This window comes from Podarcis tiliguerta (assembly GCF_965153285.1).
Source record: "Podarcis tiliguerta genome assembly, chromosome: 4".
Taxonomy (NCBI): Eukaryota; Metazoa; Chordata; class Lepidosauria; order Squamata; family Lacertidae; genus Podarcis; species Podarcis tiliguerta.
This window is the reverse complement of record NC_139537.1, coordinates 48,326,665-48,346,847: the sequence shown is the minus strand read 5'-3', so window position 1 is coordinate 48,346,847 and position 20,183 is coordinate 48,326,665. Positions and strand designations below refer to the sequence as shown.

The following is a 20,183-nucleotide window of genomic DNA, read 5'->3' as shown; positions in this document are numbered from 1 at the left end:
TTGTGGGAAAATATTAGCAGTACAAATTGGACATGCCTCAAATCGATGTGGTTTGCTTTGTGCAACATACAGAAATTTGCCGTTGCTGGACACGGCTACAGCTTGTGCAGTCCCGCTTGTTCAATTAGTATTGGTACCATTCCTAACATAGACTCTATGCTGAAACTAGCTGTTTGTCTAACAGGGAACTCATAACCTTTCTGTCAACAGTTGCAGGATACAACACCTGCGCCGTCATCCTACCTATAATAGTGACAGTAGAGAGATGTTTCTGTGAACTTTTCTATTGTTGATAGGTAATTTGGGTGGCACTTTCTGCAGATAATTTTGAGTCTTTCTAAAGAAATAGCCATCACACAAGTAGTTGTACCTTAAGTCTTTGGTACTGATTGTCTTCGAAACTAAAACTGTGAAGTTGTACTCAAATATGCATGCTCACAAGAATGTACACTTTTCTAATTTGTGTATGTCCTATGCCTTCAGAGGTTCTCTAAAATGGTCATATATGGGTTGTGCCACATACAACTATCTAACAGCTTCTGCAGAAACACTGAAATGCGAAATATTTAGCATCTTTCAGTTTGGAAATGCATTTTTTTAATTGATTGTCAAATGCATTTCATGTTCATTTCTTATATTTGGAAAATTTACTCCTCCCTCAGTTCTTGAAAATTCAGAAAGCTGCAAAAGGGCTTAAAATACACTTTGAGTTTTGGAAAAACAATAATATAGGGAAATAAAATTCCAGGGAAGACATTTTGAGTGCTTATCTGCATGTGTACACATTACAATTTCATGTTTAAATAAGCTTTTGATTTTTTTATCTGTATTTTGGGAAATCATTGTAGTGTAGTGGTAGTCAGGAACATATTTTTCCCTGCAGAAACTCTCGGGTTTAGTACTCCAGTTGAAAGGGTTAGGTAGCAGGGGAATTTAAAGACCTTTCCTGGGAACATAGGTAGCCTATAAGGCAGCTTTGGCTGTTCCTAATTCCACTTAAATCTAAAAGAAAGTTTGGTCAAACCCCAAATTATTAGCAGTGAAGTTTGGCATTTGACCATTAGGAATTGTTAATGTCAGTCATATAATGAGAAACAGAAGTGTGTGGCCTTTCTCTGGAAGTTTGAAATTTGTGGAGCTGCATACAGTATATCAAATCTTTGTTAGTACACTATTTCCGTCTCCCAGTAAAATAGAAAACATAGAACCAAAGTATATGTCGGCAATTCTAACATGATGATAAAAATGGTTAGGTGTATAGAACAGTCAGAAAATGCAAATGTGTTGTTGGAAGTTATGTGTAAGAAAAGGGTTTTGTAGAGCAGAGTTGTAATATGCTCCCTCTGGACTGGCAGTATGGCTCGGGAGTTAAATTGCCTCTGGAGATGTTTTTGAAATATGTGCATGTGTGTTGGGGCACATGTTTGTTTTCAAAACACAGTACTGTACTTAGTTTTAAAATCCTTGCCTCTTCTGATTGCTTATATATTTTACGTGAACTGGAATAACTTGAATTTTTGCATGCTTTCTTAAATCCTAATGTGGGCAAAATCTTTTATCTGTGTGGGGTCCCCCCCCTGCTATGAAGCAAAATCTTCTCTTTATGAACCATCCTCTTTTTATATTCCTCTAGTAGCTAGTTGCTTTAAATAGTTGCCGTATATTGGAAGTGTACAGATGCTTCTATATTTCACTTTTAAAGTGAACCTTTTGCCTCTTTATTCCTTTTGTAAATCCCCATCCATAGTTCCCACCACAGCTGCCAGCACTCCTGATGCTGTTGACAAGTACTTGGAGACACCTGGTGATGAGAATGAGCATTCCCATTTCCAAAAAGCAAAAGAGAGGCTTGAAGCCAAGCACCGTGAAAGAATGTCTCAGGTGAGCTGCAAGTTGGTGTTATAAACTGATCTTCCTATTGGAGCTTGATATCCTTTCTCCTCCCAAAAATGGGTCAGAAGACCTCTCCTTGCATAATTTACTGCAAAAGTTTTTGTTGTTGTTGACAGTCAGTCTACTGACATGCAGTGAAAGAAAAGTGGTACATATTAGACTTGCATTTTTCATAGAACCAATTTGGGTGGGTGGGTGGGCAGGAATTCTATTATGGTTCTGTGCAAAGTGCAGTGAGACATTTGGAGCTGAAAGGATGTTTGGGTGGGTGGGAAACATGCAACAATGCCCTCTAATGTTTGTGCGACTGTATTTCATTGCCTGTGCACTTTCTCCACACATTGCATAATTTTACTCACCTGTTTCCACTCACCGTTTCTCTCAACTGAAAAGCCCCATCTTAGCCTTTCCTCAAAGCGGAATTGGTTTGTCCACTGACCATCTTGGTTGTCCTCTTCTGAAACATTTACAGCTCTAATGTTATGTGTGCACTGCTGTTCTAGGAAAGGGGTAAGGAGATCCTGATTGTTACGGGTTTGTGGTGGTGGGTTTTCAAATCTTCGTATAGAGTTTTGTTGTTGTTTTTAATCCTCATTGAAAGCATCAGTAAAACCCTATCACGCACACTGATTTCACCTTATCAGTTTCTTAAGTTTTTTATTCCTAGGACATACAAGCTAGCCTGCTTTGTAGCTTCTTTTAACATGTCCTCATACAAATTCATTCCAGACAGCTGTCTCTGTGGTCTGAAGCAAATAGCTCTCTTCTTCTCAGGACTGGCCGTGTAGCAACTGTCCGGGCGCAGGCAGAATACCCAATCTCTTGGCAGTCATGCCATAACACTTGCTTAGGTTTTACAGTGTTCTTCATATAACTAGTAGAGACATTCGGGGTTTTTGTTTTGCTTTTTTGAGAATTACCTCATGGTTGGCAGGTGTTTTCCATTTGCCCTTTCCCTCAGACATATCAGAACTGCTGATAATCGTAAAACTCGCTGTATAGAACACCTACTCAGGATAAAATCTAAAATCTCCTTTTTGAAGTACAATGGGGTTGGTGTGATTAGAATATGCCTTGATAATAATGGATGGCATATGTTAACTCTTCTCCCCATCCATTTCCCTGCATTATATCATGCTGTGTGTCCTGAATTCTGAGAACAGTTTGACTTTGAAATGGCTGCCTTCTTTAAATCTCAGCCCAGAAGTTGTCATTTTCTCGGCATGAAACAGCCAAGTCTTTGAAGTATCATAAATCTGTATGGCTGTGATAGCTTTGTATTTTCAATGAAGGAGAATAGCTTTATAAGCACTTATAGGACAACTTCATGGTTCTTGGGGAGCCCTTCTTCAATGAATGCATGTTAATCTAGTGATTTTTATTCTTGTTTCTATCACTTGGGTCTGTCCATCCCCCACAGATGATTTTTTGAAAAAATAGATTATTTCTAAATCCGTGACCTTCAAAAAATGAAAACCCAAAATGTATTTATTTTTCCTTTTCTTGCGACACTTATGTATGTGGATGGTGTCTGGCAGAAGCTGATGAATTTTTCTGACCAGCTAGAGTAAATAGACCATTCAGATTTAACTGATGACAAAAACATAACCTTCTAAAATAACAGCTTGGGCCAGTGTCTTATTTTTTTAAAGATAATCATGCTCTTCAAGTTCTGCAAGGTATTTATCATCCCTGCACCAGAGTGAACTCTGGGCCTCCCAATTTGCATCTCTTCAGACCAGCCTCATGACCTGCCATTTTATAATCTCACCTTCCTCATAGTTAAAATGTTTGAGGAGCGGAAGAGAGATGTTGAAAACTTGCTCAAGCCGAATACTGTCTTATCACATTGGCAATACAGTGGTATTTAATTCTTTCCGGAGGTCCATTCTTAACCTGAAACTGTTCTTAACCTGAAGCACCACTTTAGCTAATGGGGCCTCCTGCTGCTGCCACACCACCACCACACGATTTCTGTTCTCATCCTGAAGCAAAGTTCTTAACTCGAGGTACTATTTCTGGGTTAACGGAGTCTGTAACCTGAAGCGTATGTAACCTGAGGTACCACTGTAATGCTAATTTCCACAGAATGTGTTAGCCATGTGCACTTTAGATTTGAAGGCTGGTTAAAAAGACAAAAGGGAAAACCTATTGTGTGAAGAATTGTACTTAAAGCAACAGTACATAGAGCATTTGCAAGCAAAACTGGTGGGTGTGAATGCAAATATCATAATTCATGGTAAAGGAAAAAATTAAGGTTGAACTATATGTTAAGCTTAATTTCATAGCATTCAGCTCATCTTTTGTTTTGTTTTTTTAAAATTATAGCCGCAAGGGAATGATTCTTATTAGATTCACAGCAAGGAAGGGAAGGGAGATTTGTCTCTTCCTTGCCCAGACACACACACCACAAAAATTGGGGGTGCACAGCAATGAGTACCCATTGGCACCAGTGACATTTATCTGTGTGTGTTGTGCCTGGGCTGGTTGTGGCAAACACCACACACTGCGAGCCCAGTTATCCACCCCCACCCGCAGTGTCTGTAATTAGTGTAACAAAAACAAAAGATGTAGCTGCATGGATTCTTGGTTCAGGACTCCCCCATTTTGGAGGCACAGCTAATAAACTAACAAAGCTACCACAAAATAGCAGGTTCACTGAAGAAAAAAATTCCAGCACTTACAGCCTCCATTCCAGAACAACAGGCAAAATATTGTACCCCCTTTAAAAAAAAAACCCTGCAAAAAAACAGGCAACCTCCCCATTCCCCTCCAAAACTACACACACACTATCATCTATCTATATTTATCTATCATCTATCTATCTATCTATCTATTTATCTCTATCATCTATATACTTATCTACACACACACACACACACACACAAACACACATACATACACAAAAAATAAAGCTACAGCAGACCCACAGTCTCATTCTTCTTTCCCCTATGCCTTGGCTGCTTTTAAGCTTTCTTTTTTATATTTTAAAAAGTATGCTAGATGAAATCACAGATCACACATATATTTAAATTAATGCTATAGATTCAATAATGTTCAAGGTACTTTGGTCTTTAAGCGGGGGGGGGGGGAGGATTTTTAGGGAATGAAGAACCTGATCTCTTAATATATGGTTTCACAAATCATCTGCCTTCTGTGTTTCATAATCCCTGAGCATAATATGTAATAGAATCTGCTCACTAATTCATATGACTGTTCAGTTTCTGCCCCCTCAAAAAAGAAAAGGCCTGTTGTGAAGGACCTTAAAATTCAGAGCGCTAATTGTGGGAAAGAGTTTCAGAAGTGTGTTATTTTGCTTGTCAGTTTGATCTTAGCCGTATGCCATTGTTGCAGAAAAACTAAAACACTTCACAGCAAGTGGTATATTGAAGGGAAACTCAATTTTTGCCCATTTGTTTTCCAGCTTTCCATTTAAAACCTGACTTATTTTCATATTGGTCATAGTTAGCTTGGCGGGGTGGACAGAGTAGCAGGGTTGAAACCTGTCCTTGAGAGGCAGTGTATACATTACATTTAGTTTTGTTGCTCTGTGCTCATTATTGGGAGGATACATGAGCTAATAATTAAAAATTTATACCCTAAAACAATGCTGCTTTTTTTTGTAAAAATAAAAATCGGGTGCCTGTAATCATAAATTGATAAAAGTGTTGTGGGTGCCAGCACAAAATAGCTTTGTTGGATTAATTTTATTTTTCCAACCACCAGAAAATCTCAAATCACCTTCTGAGTATGAACCTAATACAATTTGCTCGTATTGTGTTTTATGTCTGGGCAGGTCATGAGGGAATGGGAGGAGGCAGAACACCAAGCAAAGAATTTGCCAAAGGCTGATAAAAAGGCAGTCATCCAGGTAAGGAGAAAAAGGAATGTTCCATACCAGTTAGGATTGCAAAATAAAAATAAATGTGTAGCCAAACTGAGTTCCAGTGTGTACCTTGAGGTTTGAAAATGTAGGGTTACTTGTTCTGTCCTGTGAATTTGGAGATCACTCCCTCAACACAATGTGGAATCTGCCTTCACAAGTCTAGGTGGCTTAAATCCTGGTCATACGATACCAATACAACTGATCATCCTTTTGAGAAAAGGAGGTGGATACTGCTACATCTTCTCCATGTAATTTGAAAAATGTGTGAGTCAGGACTTCCATGTTCAGTCATGCTGCAGCCCTGTCAGTGCAATTTGCCACGTCTTTATAGTTTGAAGGAAGCATGGGTGGAGGCTCCTTGTGATCTTAACATGGATGCTTTACATATTCTTTGAATTCTGTGATGAAGATGATCTGGTACCCATCACCTGTGAGGTGTAGCTGTGAAGAAGTCTGAGCTTAACCACTGTGCATACAAAACTCTGTGTGCCTGTTGGGTATTTGGGTTCCAAACTTAAGATCAGGGCGAGCATCTGTACAGTGACACCGATGGGGCCTTAACACTGAACACTTTCTCTCTCTCTCTCTGTCTCTCTCTCTCTCACACACACACACAGCTGCATGGTTTTATTTTTATATATTGCTGCCACAACACAGCAACACGCCTCAGTTCCCATCTAGAAGGAGTACCATCCCTCATCCACTGCTAAAACAGCTGCCCAATGGGGTGGCAGTGAGTGGCAACACAGGCAAGTCAGGCCTGTGAGGGGTTGAGCTGAACCTCTGGGGCCCTTGTCAGTGCCTGACATGTCCAGCTACTGGTGCCCAGCATGCTTAAGATGTAGCTGAGTGTTCATTGGGACCTCTTCGGTTTTTTTGCTTCCTTCCTTGTTTGTTTTAAAAACCCTTCAGTTTAGAATTACCTGCTTTTTTTGAAAGGAAAGGAAAAAGATATCTGTGCTTTTTGATCATTAGCTTGGTGAAGAATGGGTTCTCTTTCCTTGATTATGCACACTCAAGCAATTTTTATGTTGTTGGCTGTCCAAGTGGAAACTAAGCCACATCACTGGATCATGCGGAAATGTCATTTCCATGATTTTTAGAGAGTGGGAAAGATTGGCAGCACCCGATAATAAGAAATGCAGGAAACGCTAAATGCCAGAAGCTCCCAGTTTATTCAGTGCAATTCCAAGTCAGTTTAAAAATGGGATATTTTAGAATCAGTTGGGTGGCATCTGCTGGTTTCACGTTTCCTGTTGCTGTCTTGTGACAACTTGTGTTTCTTCTACAACAGCACTTCCAAGAGAAGGTGGAATCGTTGGAACAAGAAGCTGCAAATGAGAGACAGCAGCTAGTGGAGACTCACATGGCACGAGTTGAAGCCATGCTCAATGACCGTCGCCGTGTTGCTCTGGAGAACTACATCACCGCTCTGCAGGCTGTCCCTCCCAAAGTAAGCAACATAAGGATTGGCATAAGCATAGGTCAGCAGCCCAGTCCTATGCATGTTTGTTTGGAAGTAAGTTCCACTGAGTCCAAGTGGGGCTTAGTCTCCACCTAAGCGAATCCAAGCACACTTGTGTGAGGAAAGCCCCATTGAACCCACTGAGACTTACGTTTGAGTAAACATGCTTGGGATTATAAGTACATCTGGTACTTCTGTATGGAGTTGAGAGCCTTCTCTTAAGTTCTCTTAAAGATCTCTTAAAAGTCACCAGAGATCACATAATGGTACCATTCCTTTAAACATACGGCATGGATTTAAAAGTTCAGTGCTATTGCTGTTGGGAAATCACTAGAATATATTGTCCAAAATACAGTATGTGCTACAAATCAACCTTGTTTTCTTTTCCCTCATATGACATGGTATGAATGTGACTGCAATCATTTCCTGTGCCAGTTCACTACTTGTTTCACACAGTTTTGTAAAAGTGCTACGGGGGTTGAACCTGGGGGTTAAATCAATCTTAACCAGTGTTTGTGACAAGTGGCACAACTTTTGAAAATTCTGCCAGTGTGTGCTCTAGTCATACCTGTGAGGACAATCCTGATAGCACCTCAGGTTTCTTATTTGGTTTAAAAGTTTTGTTAATAGTCCACTGAGACTCCCAGGAATTTTCAAGTGGTTTGCAAATGAAAAATTCTGAGAAAAGCTGATCTTACCCAGTGACTTGATGAACCAGTATAGAACTGTTTTAGGGTGGAGCATACCAACTGCTGTACCCAAACTACATGTGACTTGATGTTGCATTCTTATGCTCCATTCCTCCCGTCCGTAGTGCTGATGGAATCACCTTCCAAAGATACTGTTAAACCTGGAAATTTGCACCCTTTGGTGTTAACTGGGAGGGCTGTCCTCAGGACCATGGTGAGATAAGGAAAGGGTTATGACTGGACACCACCACCCCCAAGTTGCTTTTTCCAGATTAAAATAATAATGCAACAACCTGGCATTGTACATTTACAATGTACCCCATGGTGTTACAAAGCCTGTCATGCGAGTTTTGTGGGTACATAGCACAAGCACAGATATTTAGGATAGAAATAAAAGAGTTGCAGAGTGGAATACTTGTGCACTGTCAGAACCAAACAGTTTAATGTAGAGAGGCAAGAACTTAAATATATTTTCAAAATTATTATTTTCTGAAGATACATTAGGCTATAGAAGGAGAGGAAGCAATATGTAGGTAGAAGTTGTAGGCCCACAAAGATGTGGGTTTGGGGGGGTGTTATTGCTATTTATAGTGTATTTAGTTGAGAATTACGATTCTGTCTGATGTGAGACTGGCAAGAAATTTGTCAGTCTCGGTAATCAATAATTTAGGATACCTATCACAATTGATGAGCATACTGTATAATGTGTGTAAACAAGGAAAGTCAGAATTGTAAAAACGAATATGTCTTCTGACAAAGATTAATAAGATGAGTGAAAATAATTTCTGTATATGTGGGAAGTTATTTTATAGAGCTCAGACAGCCCCTGCTGGTTTCTATGAGTAATGTTTTTCCCCCAGTTGCTTAATTCACACAGACACACGTGGGATAGCGACAAACCATTTCTGGAATTTTTTGCATGTGCTTATAAATATTTAAAACACAATATTGATCCAATAATTATAGATGCTGCATACTTAATCTTTGATAGAGGCTGATGCAGTTATCCATTTTGGAGAATAAGAGATCCAAAATAGTGTAGTATATTTTAAAATACTTCTCTTTCAGCAGTCATGGTCTCCCAGGTGGTTGCATCCTACCTGCCTTCCATCATTGGACCCAAAGTGGGATAAATAGGGTTCCCAACCAGTTTCATAGAATTGTAGAATTGGAAATGACCACAAGGGCCATCTATTCCAACCCTCTTCAATGCGTCCGTGGCAGGCAGCCATCTTTCCCATCCCAGCTCTGAATAGATCAAGACTTGCTTATTTTCAGCAAGGTTGTTTCACTATTCACTTTCAGCCACATTGTGGAGAGCTGGATTCTGCTATTAGTGTGTTCTTTCCAGCCTTTAAAAATTAACACAGAACTCTTCTGCAGCCAAATGGAAAGGCAGCTGGTGGGGTTGCTATTAAATGCATTTTATTTCATCAGGCAGCAAAGACTTGACCACAAAGATCAATGACTCGAACAAAGGTATTGGTGTTGTGTAATTCTTGCAATGAGTGCTAGCATCAGTAGTTAACCTTATCAGTAGTTAACCTTATCTTTGTACTTGAAAAACTGTACTCTAATTCAGTTTTCCCAAGTCTGGTGCCTTCCAGGAATGTTGAACTACAGCTCCCATGGCCATTGGACATGTGGGCTGTGGCTGATAGCAGTGGGAGTCCAAAACATTTGGAGGGCAGCAGGTTGGGAAAAGAACATAATGAGTATACAGTGGTACCTCGTTTTAAGAACAGTCCTGTTTACGAAAGATTCGGTTTACAAACTCCGCAAAACTGGTCCCGGTTTGCGAACTTTACCTCAGTCTAGGAACGGAATACAAACAGTGGAAGGGCACCAGCGGCGGGAGGCCTCATTAGGAAAAATGCACCTCGGTTTAAGAATGGTTTCGGTTTAAGAACGGACTTCCGGAACAGATTAAGTTTGTAAACCGAGGTACCACTGTACAGAAAATATATTACAGTGGAACCTTGGTTGTCGAATGTAATCTGTTCCGGAAGACCGTTCGACAACCGAGGTGCAATGAGAGGTTGGCAGTTTCAATGGAGCAAATGGAGAAACTGCCTCGGAAGCCATTTCACTTCTGAAGCGCATTCAAAAACGGAAGCATTTACTTCTGAGTTTCTGGCGTTCGGGTTCCAAATCGTTCGGCTTCCGAGATGCTTGAAAACCAAGGTTCCATTGTATCCACAAGTTATCCTGAGAAAAGAACCAACTTAATCTTCTATACTACAAATGGATATCAGGTTTTGGAGAGGTTGCCGTCTTATCTTCCGAATCCTTACTTTAACCTTAATACCACCAATGAAATTTGCAAAGATCAAAGAGGACTAAGCATTTGTTACTTTACAAGGCAAATCTCAAAATTTATAAAGTGATGCTAGAACCATGATTTTAGATTATAGGTGCAGCTCTGTATGAATCCAACACATCTCTATACATTTTCCTGTATGATGTGAGCTTCCTCCTTGGCATCCTAAATTCCATAGCTGCAGGTTAAAATCAAATGTTTACATTGCACACAATCCAAATCCTAGTATTCACTGAGAATAACTAGGAAAACTGACAATTAATTACCTATCTTGTAAATTACAGATTTGCTTAGATTAGTATTATTTCCTCTTTGTGGGAAGTAACCTTCTGTAGAACTAGAAACTTACGTGAAATACGTGCCTTAGTAATGAAAGCAGCAGAAGATGACTCTTGAAAAATGTTGAATTTGAGTGATCTCATTCATAAATAAACCTTGAGAAACTGAATTTGGGTTGCTTTTACACACAGAAGTTCCTCTGCTTTCTTGGATCTTTGAATTGCTAGTTGCCCACCCAATCTGGTTATATGTAAGCACAGTCAGTTCTGATTTCAAGAATCTTATCTGCTCATGAGAGACATCAGTACAGCTTAAAATTCTATGCTATTGCTCAAATGAAACTTCTTTTAAAAATGTACTGAACAGTTTTTGTTTTGACAAAACTACAGTTGTTGTCCTTCATTCCAAGGAAAATGCATGGTATTGCAGCTTGTGGCATTGTGCTGCTGCTGTGAACTAACCTAGAAAATCAACCTGGATAGTGTGAGTTATTTGCTGTGCCCAAAGCAATCCCTTTTACCATGTAATTCTGTCTATTAAATGCCTTTATTGGTCTGTAACAAAGCTCTCAGAGCTGTTTAGAGTAAAGCATTGTAGATCAAACAGTAGCACATCTAACATTGCACATGTAAATAACTGTGGTGCTTATTCAAAAAAGGAGTAATTGTATTACTTAATGCAGTTATGCAGCACAAAAAGCAGTGGAAACTGAATGTGCTGGAGGATATGACAGGACAGAGCTGAGAATACTTGACTAGATGCTATCCTAAAGGCTTTTTAGATATCAACCTGGAACAGACATTTTATTTTAATTTACAAAATAATTCTGTCAAATACATTCCAGCTGTTGTATACTGCAAGATTTGGATTATTAATATTTTATATGTATTGGGTGGAATTCAGCATTACTCAAATAACTCAAATATGAAATTGCTTATTTTCTAACTGAAATATGTAACTTGTCGCTAAGATCAACTTCCATACCTGAAAACTGGAAAGTGGACAATGTAACACCAGTTTTTTAAAAAACAAAACAAAAATTACAAATTATTCAGGATCATTAAAACAAAAAGAGATTATGAAGAGCTCCAAAAGGACCTTGCTCAACTGAATGAATGGACAGTAAAATGGCAAATGCAATTCAGTGTAAACAAGTATAAAGTGATGCATGTTGCGGAGGGCGGGGATCTTAATTTTAAACATATACATTCGTGGAGTCTGCATTGGTGGTCAGTGACCAGGAGTGAGACATTTGGGTCAAAATAGAAAGCTCAGTGAAGATGTCAACCCAGTATGTGGCAGCTGTGAAAAAGTCACAATCATGTGACGGATCATTAGGAAAGGAACTGAAAATAGAAGAGTTTGGATTTGATATCCCGCTTTATCACTACCCGAAGGAGTCTCAAAGTGGCTAACATTCTCCTTTCCCATCCTCCCCCATAACAAACACTCTATGAGGTGAGTGGGGCTGAGAGACTTCAGAGAAGTGTGACTAGCCCAAGGTCACCCAGCAGCTGCATGTGGAGGAGCGGAGACGCGAACCCGGTTCCCCAGATTACGAGACTACCGCTCTTAACCACTACAGCACACTGGCTCTCACAATAAAACTGCTGATATCATAATCCTGTTTAACAAATCAGTGATGTGACTTTTTGGGACTTTTTTAGTTTAGAGAAAAGGCAAGTAAGAGGTGGCATGATAAAGGCTTATAAAATTACCCATGGCATGGAGCAAGTGAGAGAGAAAGGTTTTTCTCCCTGTCTCATAAGACTAGAGCTCTTGGTCATCCTGTGAAGCTGAAATACGTTAGAAGATTCAGGAAATTACTGCTGCATGCAGTGTATAGTTAAACTATGGAACTCACTTACATAGGAGGCTACGAAGGCCACAAACCTGGATGGCTTTAAAAGAGGATTGGACTAATTCATGGAGGATAAGGCTATCAGTGGCTACTAGCTATTATGGCTGTGCTCTGCTTCCACTCTTCAGAGGTAGCATGCCTCTCAATGCCAGTTGCTGGGAATTATTATTATTATTATTATTATTATTATTATTATTATTATTATTTTAATTTCTATACCACTTTATATTTTAAAGAACAAATCTCAAAGCAGTTTACAACAAATTAAAACACCAGATGAAACAACCCAGAATACAACAAATTCAAGCTCCAAGGAAAATATTTCAGATCCTTTCTCTTGACATTTTGCAAGAGGACCCATGCCAGTTGCAAAATGCGCCTGGCGCCTAGCTAATTTCTAACACAGCAGATGACCTAAATATATATATATTTCCCAGTTCACAAAAGCTTCTTGGTCACCTGAAGCTCCTTGGTCACCTGAATCACAACTATTCTGGTAAATAATTTTTGCTCTCTCTAAGCACTATACAAAAAAGAAGCAACAAAGACAGCTTAAACAAAACATTATAAAAATACAGTTGCATATAAAAATGTTACATTAATGCAATATATATATATATATATATATATATATATAGAAATACATGAGAAGAGTGCTGTTGTGCTCAAGTCCTGCTTGCCTGTTTCCCACAGGGATCTGTTTGGCCACTGCGAGAAGACAGTGCTAGACTAGGTGGACCATTGGTCTAATTCAGCAGGCTGAGTGTCCTTAGCGCTTAGAATTTAGGCTTTATGTGTTCCTTGGAGATGACTTTGAATCACACTCTGCTCTGAGGTCTGTGAATTATATATGTGGGTTTGTTTGATTTTTGTTTCCGCAGCCTCGACACGTGTTTAACATGCTGAAGAAGTACGTGCGTGCGGAGCAGAAAGATAGGCAGCACACCCTCAAGCACTTTGAGCACGTCCGTATGGTGGATCCCAAAAAAGCCGCCCAGATCAGATCTCAGGTAACATGTCCATCAGAGACCCCCAACTTTTATTAGTGTGCGGATGCTGATTTCTTAAAACTGATAAATTAAGAAGCAGAGTATTTTAAAAAAAAAGTTTGCAAAGCTTGCAGTCGATTAATGTCAACTAGTTGTATGATGATACCTGCTAAATATTTGATACTCTCTGTCAGGTAGTAGGATCACGGGGGTTTTATAACAATTTTTAAGAGGTCAGGCTTTGTACATAGATTTTGTAGTACAGGTAACTCACAACTTACACGAGGGTGACCACTTTGGCCATTGTGTGTGTAAGCAAAATTGTGTAAAGCCAGTAACCAGGCCCTCTGCAAGATGGAGGGCTGGTTACCCAGCTTTGCGAAGCAGGTACAAGGGCTCTGGCAGGATCTTAAGAGTCCCTGCCTCCTTCCCAAAAGCCTGGCACCTCCTTACTAGGCACCACCTTCTGAAAGCCAGGTATGCCCACAGCCACAGCTTTGCACTGGTGTTGGTGGTGGTGGGATAAATAAATGGAGGGTGGGTTTGCTTGTTCCCACCCATGCATAGCTGCTATTGCATAGGTAAAGTAAGTGTAAGTTGCGAGTTACCTGCACGCCTCTCTGCATTCAATTTCTCTGGCTATACAGTGGTACCCCGCAAGACGAATGCCTCGCAAGACGAAAAGCTCGCTAGACGAAAGAGTTTTCCATTTTTTGAGTCGTTCCGCAAGACGAATTTCCCTATGGGCTTGCTTCGCAAGACGAAACGTCTTGCGAGTTTTTTTCCTTTTTCTTTAAGCCGCTAAGCCGTTAATAGCCGCTAATAGCCGCTAAGCTGCTAATAGCCGTGCTTCGCAAGACGAAAAAACCGCAAGACGAAGAGACTCGCTGAACGGATTAATTTCGTCTTGTGAGGCACCACTGTACATATATTTGTATATGTCCTTATATTGTGCAACAGTTTTCCTTGATTCATTATTGTGACCTCTCGGCACCACTTGTGAATATATGTGGCCCACCCCAGTAATTATTGCATTGTAATGGTATTCTCATGAGGCATCCCATTTTACAGGACACCCCATTTTAGAGGCATTTCCATGGGGAAAACTAGGAGCAGTTCAGCATTCTGATCCCCTCTGGGTCGATTTAGACATTTCTAGCAGGCTGCCAAAAATCCCAGGCTATGCATATTAAAGCAATAATCGTTTGATGCATGTTGCTCCATGGGTGAACTGGTTGGATGCAAAACACACATGTTGGTGCCAGGGGTGTGTTGCCATAGCCTATCTGTTTCGCATGCACTTGAGCAACTTGTGCAGTAGGGACTACTTAAATATTCCCATCTCTGTGAGTATGTGGTAGTGCTGTGAATAAGGGCTTTCTGATGGCCTGGTGGCATACTGTGTAGAACAATGAGGCTTAACATTCAGTTATCTCTGCAGCCAAGGACACCTCTGTACTGCTGAGAAAATTCTTTTCTTTCCATTTGTAATTTCTTACTAGATGCTTCCTAACAGGGAGTTTTCTAGACTTTGTGCCAAAGATTTAATAATACCCTCGCACATTTATGGAGTTAAAAACTGGCAAAGAAAATATAGAAGAATTAAAATAGCAGACAGCGTCTGAAAATTCTTAAGAACTTCTACTTCAATCCCTAGAATCCGTAAAGTTTAAGAAAAATAACCATGGGAGCATAGGATTCTGCCGACCTGGAATCACCTGAAGTTTCCGTCTCGGCAAACTGTCAGTCACTGGTAGGGAAGATAAAACTCTGGGTTGGATCCAGTAATGTGTGAGTTGACTTCCACTAGTGCGGTGGGACTTTACATCCCTCTTTGCACCCACTGCACCCCCAAAATCTGCTCTGGAAGTTCTCCCAATCCTCTGGAGCAGATTTTGATGGTGTGTGGGGAGGAGGAGAGAGGTAAAGTCCCGCCGTACAAGCAGAAGTTCATTCTGCTCTTGCAAGGAAAGAACTGTCTTTTCTTGGTTAAAATTGTCTTGCTGCTTCCTGTTTATCTGGGAACATCCCCTTTATCCTTTTCACCTTCCCTTCAGTCCCCAGAGCGAGGCAGGCAGATCCAGCCCATGCAAGTGATTGTGCCTTTTGAACATGGATTAGGAATTCCTTCACCTGCCTGTTCCCAACCTTGTGTGCCATGCTGACGTTAGTTTTTGTAGGCAATTTTAATGAGAGTTAATCCTCATTGACATGGGTGGGAACGGCTACAAAGCATACCACTGAAGACATCTGCCACAGAACCGTACCTCTTTGTGACATGGATGACAGGAGTGAATTACTTAGTGACTTCCTAATGGATTTTCAACTACAAAATCAATAAGGTTGACAGGACCGCAAATTGTCTCGTTCTCTGAAAATATAGAGTTGGAGTGGCGATGCCTGCATTTTGATGGAGTTTCTATATGTGTTGTGGGTTCTCGGATCTGGGAAGTGAGGAGACAACCTGTTCTGGATGATGTGGCACTCCCAATGAGAGATTGGGTTAGTAGTTTGCAGGTGCTCTTTGGCCTGCTATTGACCCTTGAGACCCAGGTGGCTCCGGTGGCTTATTTCCAGCTCAGGCTGGTTCATCAACGATGGCCCTTCCTGGATAGAGAGTGCTTGGCTGCAGTGATCCTTGCTCTAATAACCTGAAAACTGGGCTATCATAACACACTCTGTGTGGGGCTGGTCTTGAAGACAGTTTGGAAGATGCAACTTGTGCAGAATGCAGCCACCAGGGTGCTGGTTAGCACTCCTGGCCAGGCACATATTACACCAGTTTTTAAAGACCTGCATATTCAAAGTGCTTATGCTGACCTGAGGAACTATTTGATCCCAAAATATCTGAAGGAGCATCTTCCATATGGACCTGTCAGGTGTTGAGCAAGGGAGGCGCTGTTGGCAGTTGCAATGCCATGTGGCGTTCATGGGGCGGTGGCAAGTGGTAGAATGGCCAACCTCTGAGTTTCATCTGGTTTGTCACTTGTATACATTTTGACGTCTGATCAAAGCACACCTTTTTTGCACAGACCTTTTGGAGTGGAAGATGCTACATAGTTTAATCACATTGAAAAATATTCAGCTTGCCCTGGGAACTGCATGGTGATTCATTGGCCTTGACACATGACTGCAAACTGATTTTGTTTTTTTGTGGGGGGGTTTTCCAAAAATTCTTTAGGTTATGACACACCTACGTGTGACATATGAACGCATGAACCAGTCTCTTTCCTTGCTTTACAATGTGCCAGCGGTTGCTGAGGAGATTCAGGATGAAGTCGGTAAGTTGCTTTACTTCTTGCTCAGAGGTCTGTTGTCCTGAAAAGAGTTTGACTGTTAATTTTCATTTAATTTTCATTTGTAGCAGGTGGGTGGCGGGAAGAGAAGGATGAGTTAAAAACTACTTGGTCCTTTAGTATTAAGAGTGGATGGTAGCTTTCACATTAAAATGGTGATAAAAGTCTGTGAGTGGGGGAAAATTAATGCAACACATTCTGTGCCTGGTTTGCTGGGAGGGAATCTATGTGGAAAGAGAAATAACTGCTATCTGTGTAACCACCCTGAATGGGTCGTGCTTTGAAATCAGGAATACTTTTGCTATATTTCTTCCCTAAGTATGCAAAACTCTTGAAGTGAACTGGGTTCTGCTGTGGACAGAAAAGTGGTACACATTTTTAATTATTTAATGGATTTCTAGACCACCATTCAGGGTATCTGCCCCCTTGAGTTGGGTTACAACACCTCACTAAAGTGCAACATTAAAATTATTTAAAACAGCCATAAAAAACTATTTGTAGCTTAAAAGCATTACAGCAGATGAAAGGTGTTTTTTTTTAAATATAAAACTATATTCACAAAGAGCTGGTGCTTGAAATGACTTATTTCCCTCCTTCATCCCAGTCTTTCCTTTTTTGTGTGACTTGCCTTTTAGATTGCAAACCTTATTGTTGATCATTTGTAAGCCGCTCAGAGAGTGGGATAAAATACATTAAATAAGTGATGGTAATAAGCTACCCTTCAACAGGACCTAATCCCTTATAGTCAAATGTTAGACAGTTCTTAGCAAATGTTGTATGAATTAGGCTTTCATTTCAAAATATGCAAATGGATTTCCAAAGGCATTTCCATACTTTAAGGTAGCTAATTTTTGGCAATAAGCAATACTATATTATTAATGAATGACTGGGATATATGATTTCTGTACTTAAGTGACGGTTGGAACTACTATGAACATCTGTCTTGCATCTGGTTGCTGAGTATATTTGTCTCAACAGATGCTGGGTTTCGCTCCATTACTCAGCTCTTCATACAATTGCTATCCAAACTGTATGTTTGTTACTGCAGCTTAAACGCTTCAGTGGTGGTTATCTTTGGTAATCCTGCTAAACCTTGGGGTCCCCCCGCCTTTTTAAAGTATTTGAAATATTGTCTAGTTAAAGGTGAAGTCACCACAAGCAAAGTTTAAAATTATGTTCTTATAAAATTAGGGGAGAGTTGGTAGCAAAGGAACAACATGAGCAGTTCATTAATAGATATTAACAGAAGCAGTTTCAGTAACATCCCTCAACCTGGAGTCTTTCAGATGTCTTGGACTGCCAATCCCATTGATGCCAGCCAGCCATGCCCAGTGGTCAGGGATGATGGGAACTGCAGTCCCCCCCAAAACTTCTGAAGGATGTCAGGTTGGGGAAGGCTGATTTATGTTATCCCAGCTGGGAGAATGATCTGCTATTCAAGAATCAGAATTATTCCCAAATGCATGAAAGCAGTGCGGTCACGGACAAGAGAAAGTTGTCAGAATTATTGCATACTACTAATGCTAATGGGACACAGGTGGCGCTGTGGGATAAACCACAGAGCTTAGGACTTGCTGATCTGAAGGTCGGCGGTTCGAATCCCCGCGATGGGGCGAGCGCCCATTGCTCGGTCCCTGCTCCTGCCAGCCTAGCAGTTCGAGAGCACGTCAAAGTGCAAGTAGATAAATAGGTACCACTACGGCGGGAAGGTAAATGACATTTCCGTGTGCTGGTCTGGTTCGCCAGAAGTGGCTTAGTCATGCTGGCCACATGACCCGGAAGCTGTACGCTGGCTCCCTCGGCCAATAAAGCGAGATGAGCGCCACAACCCCAGAGTCCGCCACGACTGGACCTAATGGTCAGGGGTCCCTTTACCTTTACTAATAAGTAGTCATGGGTTAATCTTTATCAAATAAACTCAACTGATATGAAATTTAGGGGTGGTTGTCTCTGACTACTGCAAAGTCAATTCTCTTTCAGGTTGGTAAAAAGTGCAGGGAGAGACAGTGTGTTCAAATCAGGACAAAAGGAGGGCATGTTGGCAGAAATGGTGCAAGCAATGGGAGATGTGCACTTTGAGGGATTAATAGAAAAGAGGCTAGAAAATGCAAACATTTAAAAATATTTAGACTGGTTTGAATCCATTGACTTAAAAACATTTACGGAAGGAAGTTTTCCTACTCCCTTCATTCCCACTCATGCCCTCTGAAAGACTTATACTGAGAATCAGGAAGCTCTCCTGATCAGTGTTGGATGGTCGTGGGGGAGGTTATGCCATAAGACAATCTCTCTAAATCAGGCATGGATCTAAAGTTAACTTAAGGAAGTTCACGGAAGGAAAGTGAATCATCTTTTCCTCCCCACACTCCATTCCCACGTTGCTCAAGAAGACCCGCTGACGCTCTGGAGAAGCTTCTCATGGGTACAGGTGAACTTGTTTTTTTCTTTCCTGAACTTTCTCAAGTGAATTTATTTTAGGATCCAAGCAATTGATTTTTCTTGATGACGTTTTTATATCACACATTACCTTTATAGGATGATTTTATTTTATTAAATCTATTCTGACATTATAGAAGACTGAAGTGTTGGTATACTTACAAATTCTACTGTGCTCTCTGAGATGATGAATGACTCTGCCCTTTGGAAATTGCCTGAACATATTCAGAAAAGATTTCCGCTACAGATGCCATATCTGTGAAGGGGTGAAAACACAGCAAACAAACCAAAATGCGTGTTCAGCCCAGGGATTGTATCTTTCTTTAGAAGTGCTTTGGGAAGTTTATGTTACATAAGAGCAAGAGCAGAGGAATAATGTTGACATGAACCTGTTCATTTTAAGCAGGAGTGGCTAACCTCTAACCCCCATATATTGCTTGACTGCTGTTCCCATTATCCTGACCGTTCTGAGTGCAGCTGATGGGAATCTAATGACTTCTGGAGGGGCTGCAATTATTATTATTATTATTATTATTATTATTATTATTATTATTATTCCCACCCATCTGGCTGGGTTTCCCCAGCCACTCTGGGCGGCTTGCAACAAAATATTAAAAATACAATAAATCATCAAACATTAAAAACCTCCCTAACAGTGCAGGTTAGGCACCCTGATCTGACTTTCCAATTTTCTCTGGAGTTGGGCTGCTTAGCATGAGTGATGAGAGGCTCAAGATATGAGAAAGGCTCAACCAAACCTTCAGGGAAATGCAAAACAGCATGCCAGGCTATACTACTTATAACCTGGAACCATTTCTGAAATGAACATCCTAGCATTGTACCTTCTAAGCAGAGCAGGCCTACCAGCTGTTTTAGCCATTTCTAAACCTCCCTTTTGTCTTGCTCAACTCCCTGGTAGTAAAAGTACAGGTAAAATAAATAGTTTATCTGCACTGACCCAAATAAACAGATATGCACACGAAAATACACACGCCTTCCTCCCTCTCCTAAATCCTGTTTTCTTGGACTGACAGCCTGTCAGCACAGAGGATATGCAGGCACGCCTGCA

General features: G+C 40.6%; 1 protein-coding gene across 4 annotated transcripts in view; it reads left to right on the top strand.

The window, feature by feature from the left end:
• APP (amyloid beta precursor protein) overlaps nt 1-20,183 on the top strand; it is a 140,532-nt gene that overhangs the window by 99,628 nt on the left and 20,721 nt on the right. For all 4 annotated transcript variants that reach the window (XM_083438613.1, XM_083438612.1, XM_083438614.1 and 1 more), the window contains 5 exons: nt 1,748-1,881; nt 5,690-5,764; nt 7,074-7,232; nt 13,275-13,403; nt 16,564-16,663. In XM_083438613.1, coding sequence (XP_083294739.1) covers nt 1,748-1,881; nt 5,690-5,764; nt 7,074-7,232; nt 13,275-13,403; nt 16,564-16,663 — 597 coding nt within the window. The remainder of the gene's footprint in view (nt 1-1,747; nt 1,882-5,689; nt 5,765-7,073; nt 7,233-13,274; nt 13,404-16,563; nt 16,664-20,183) is intronic.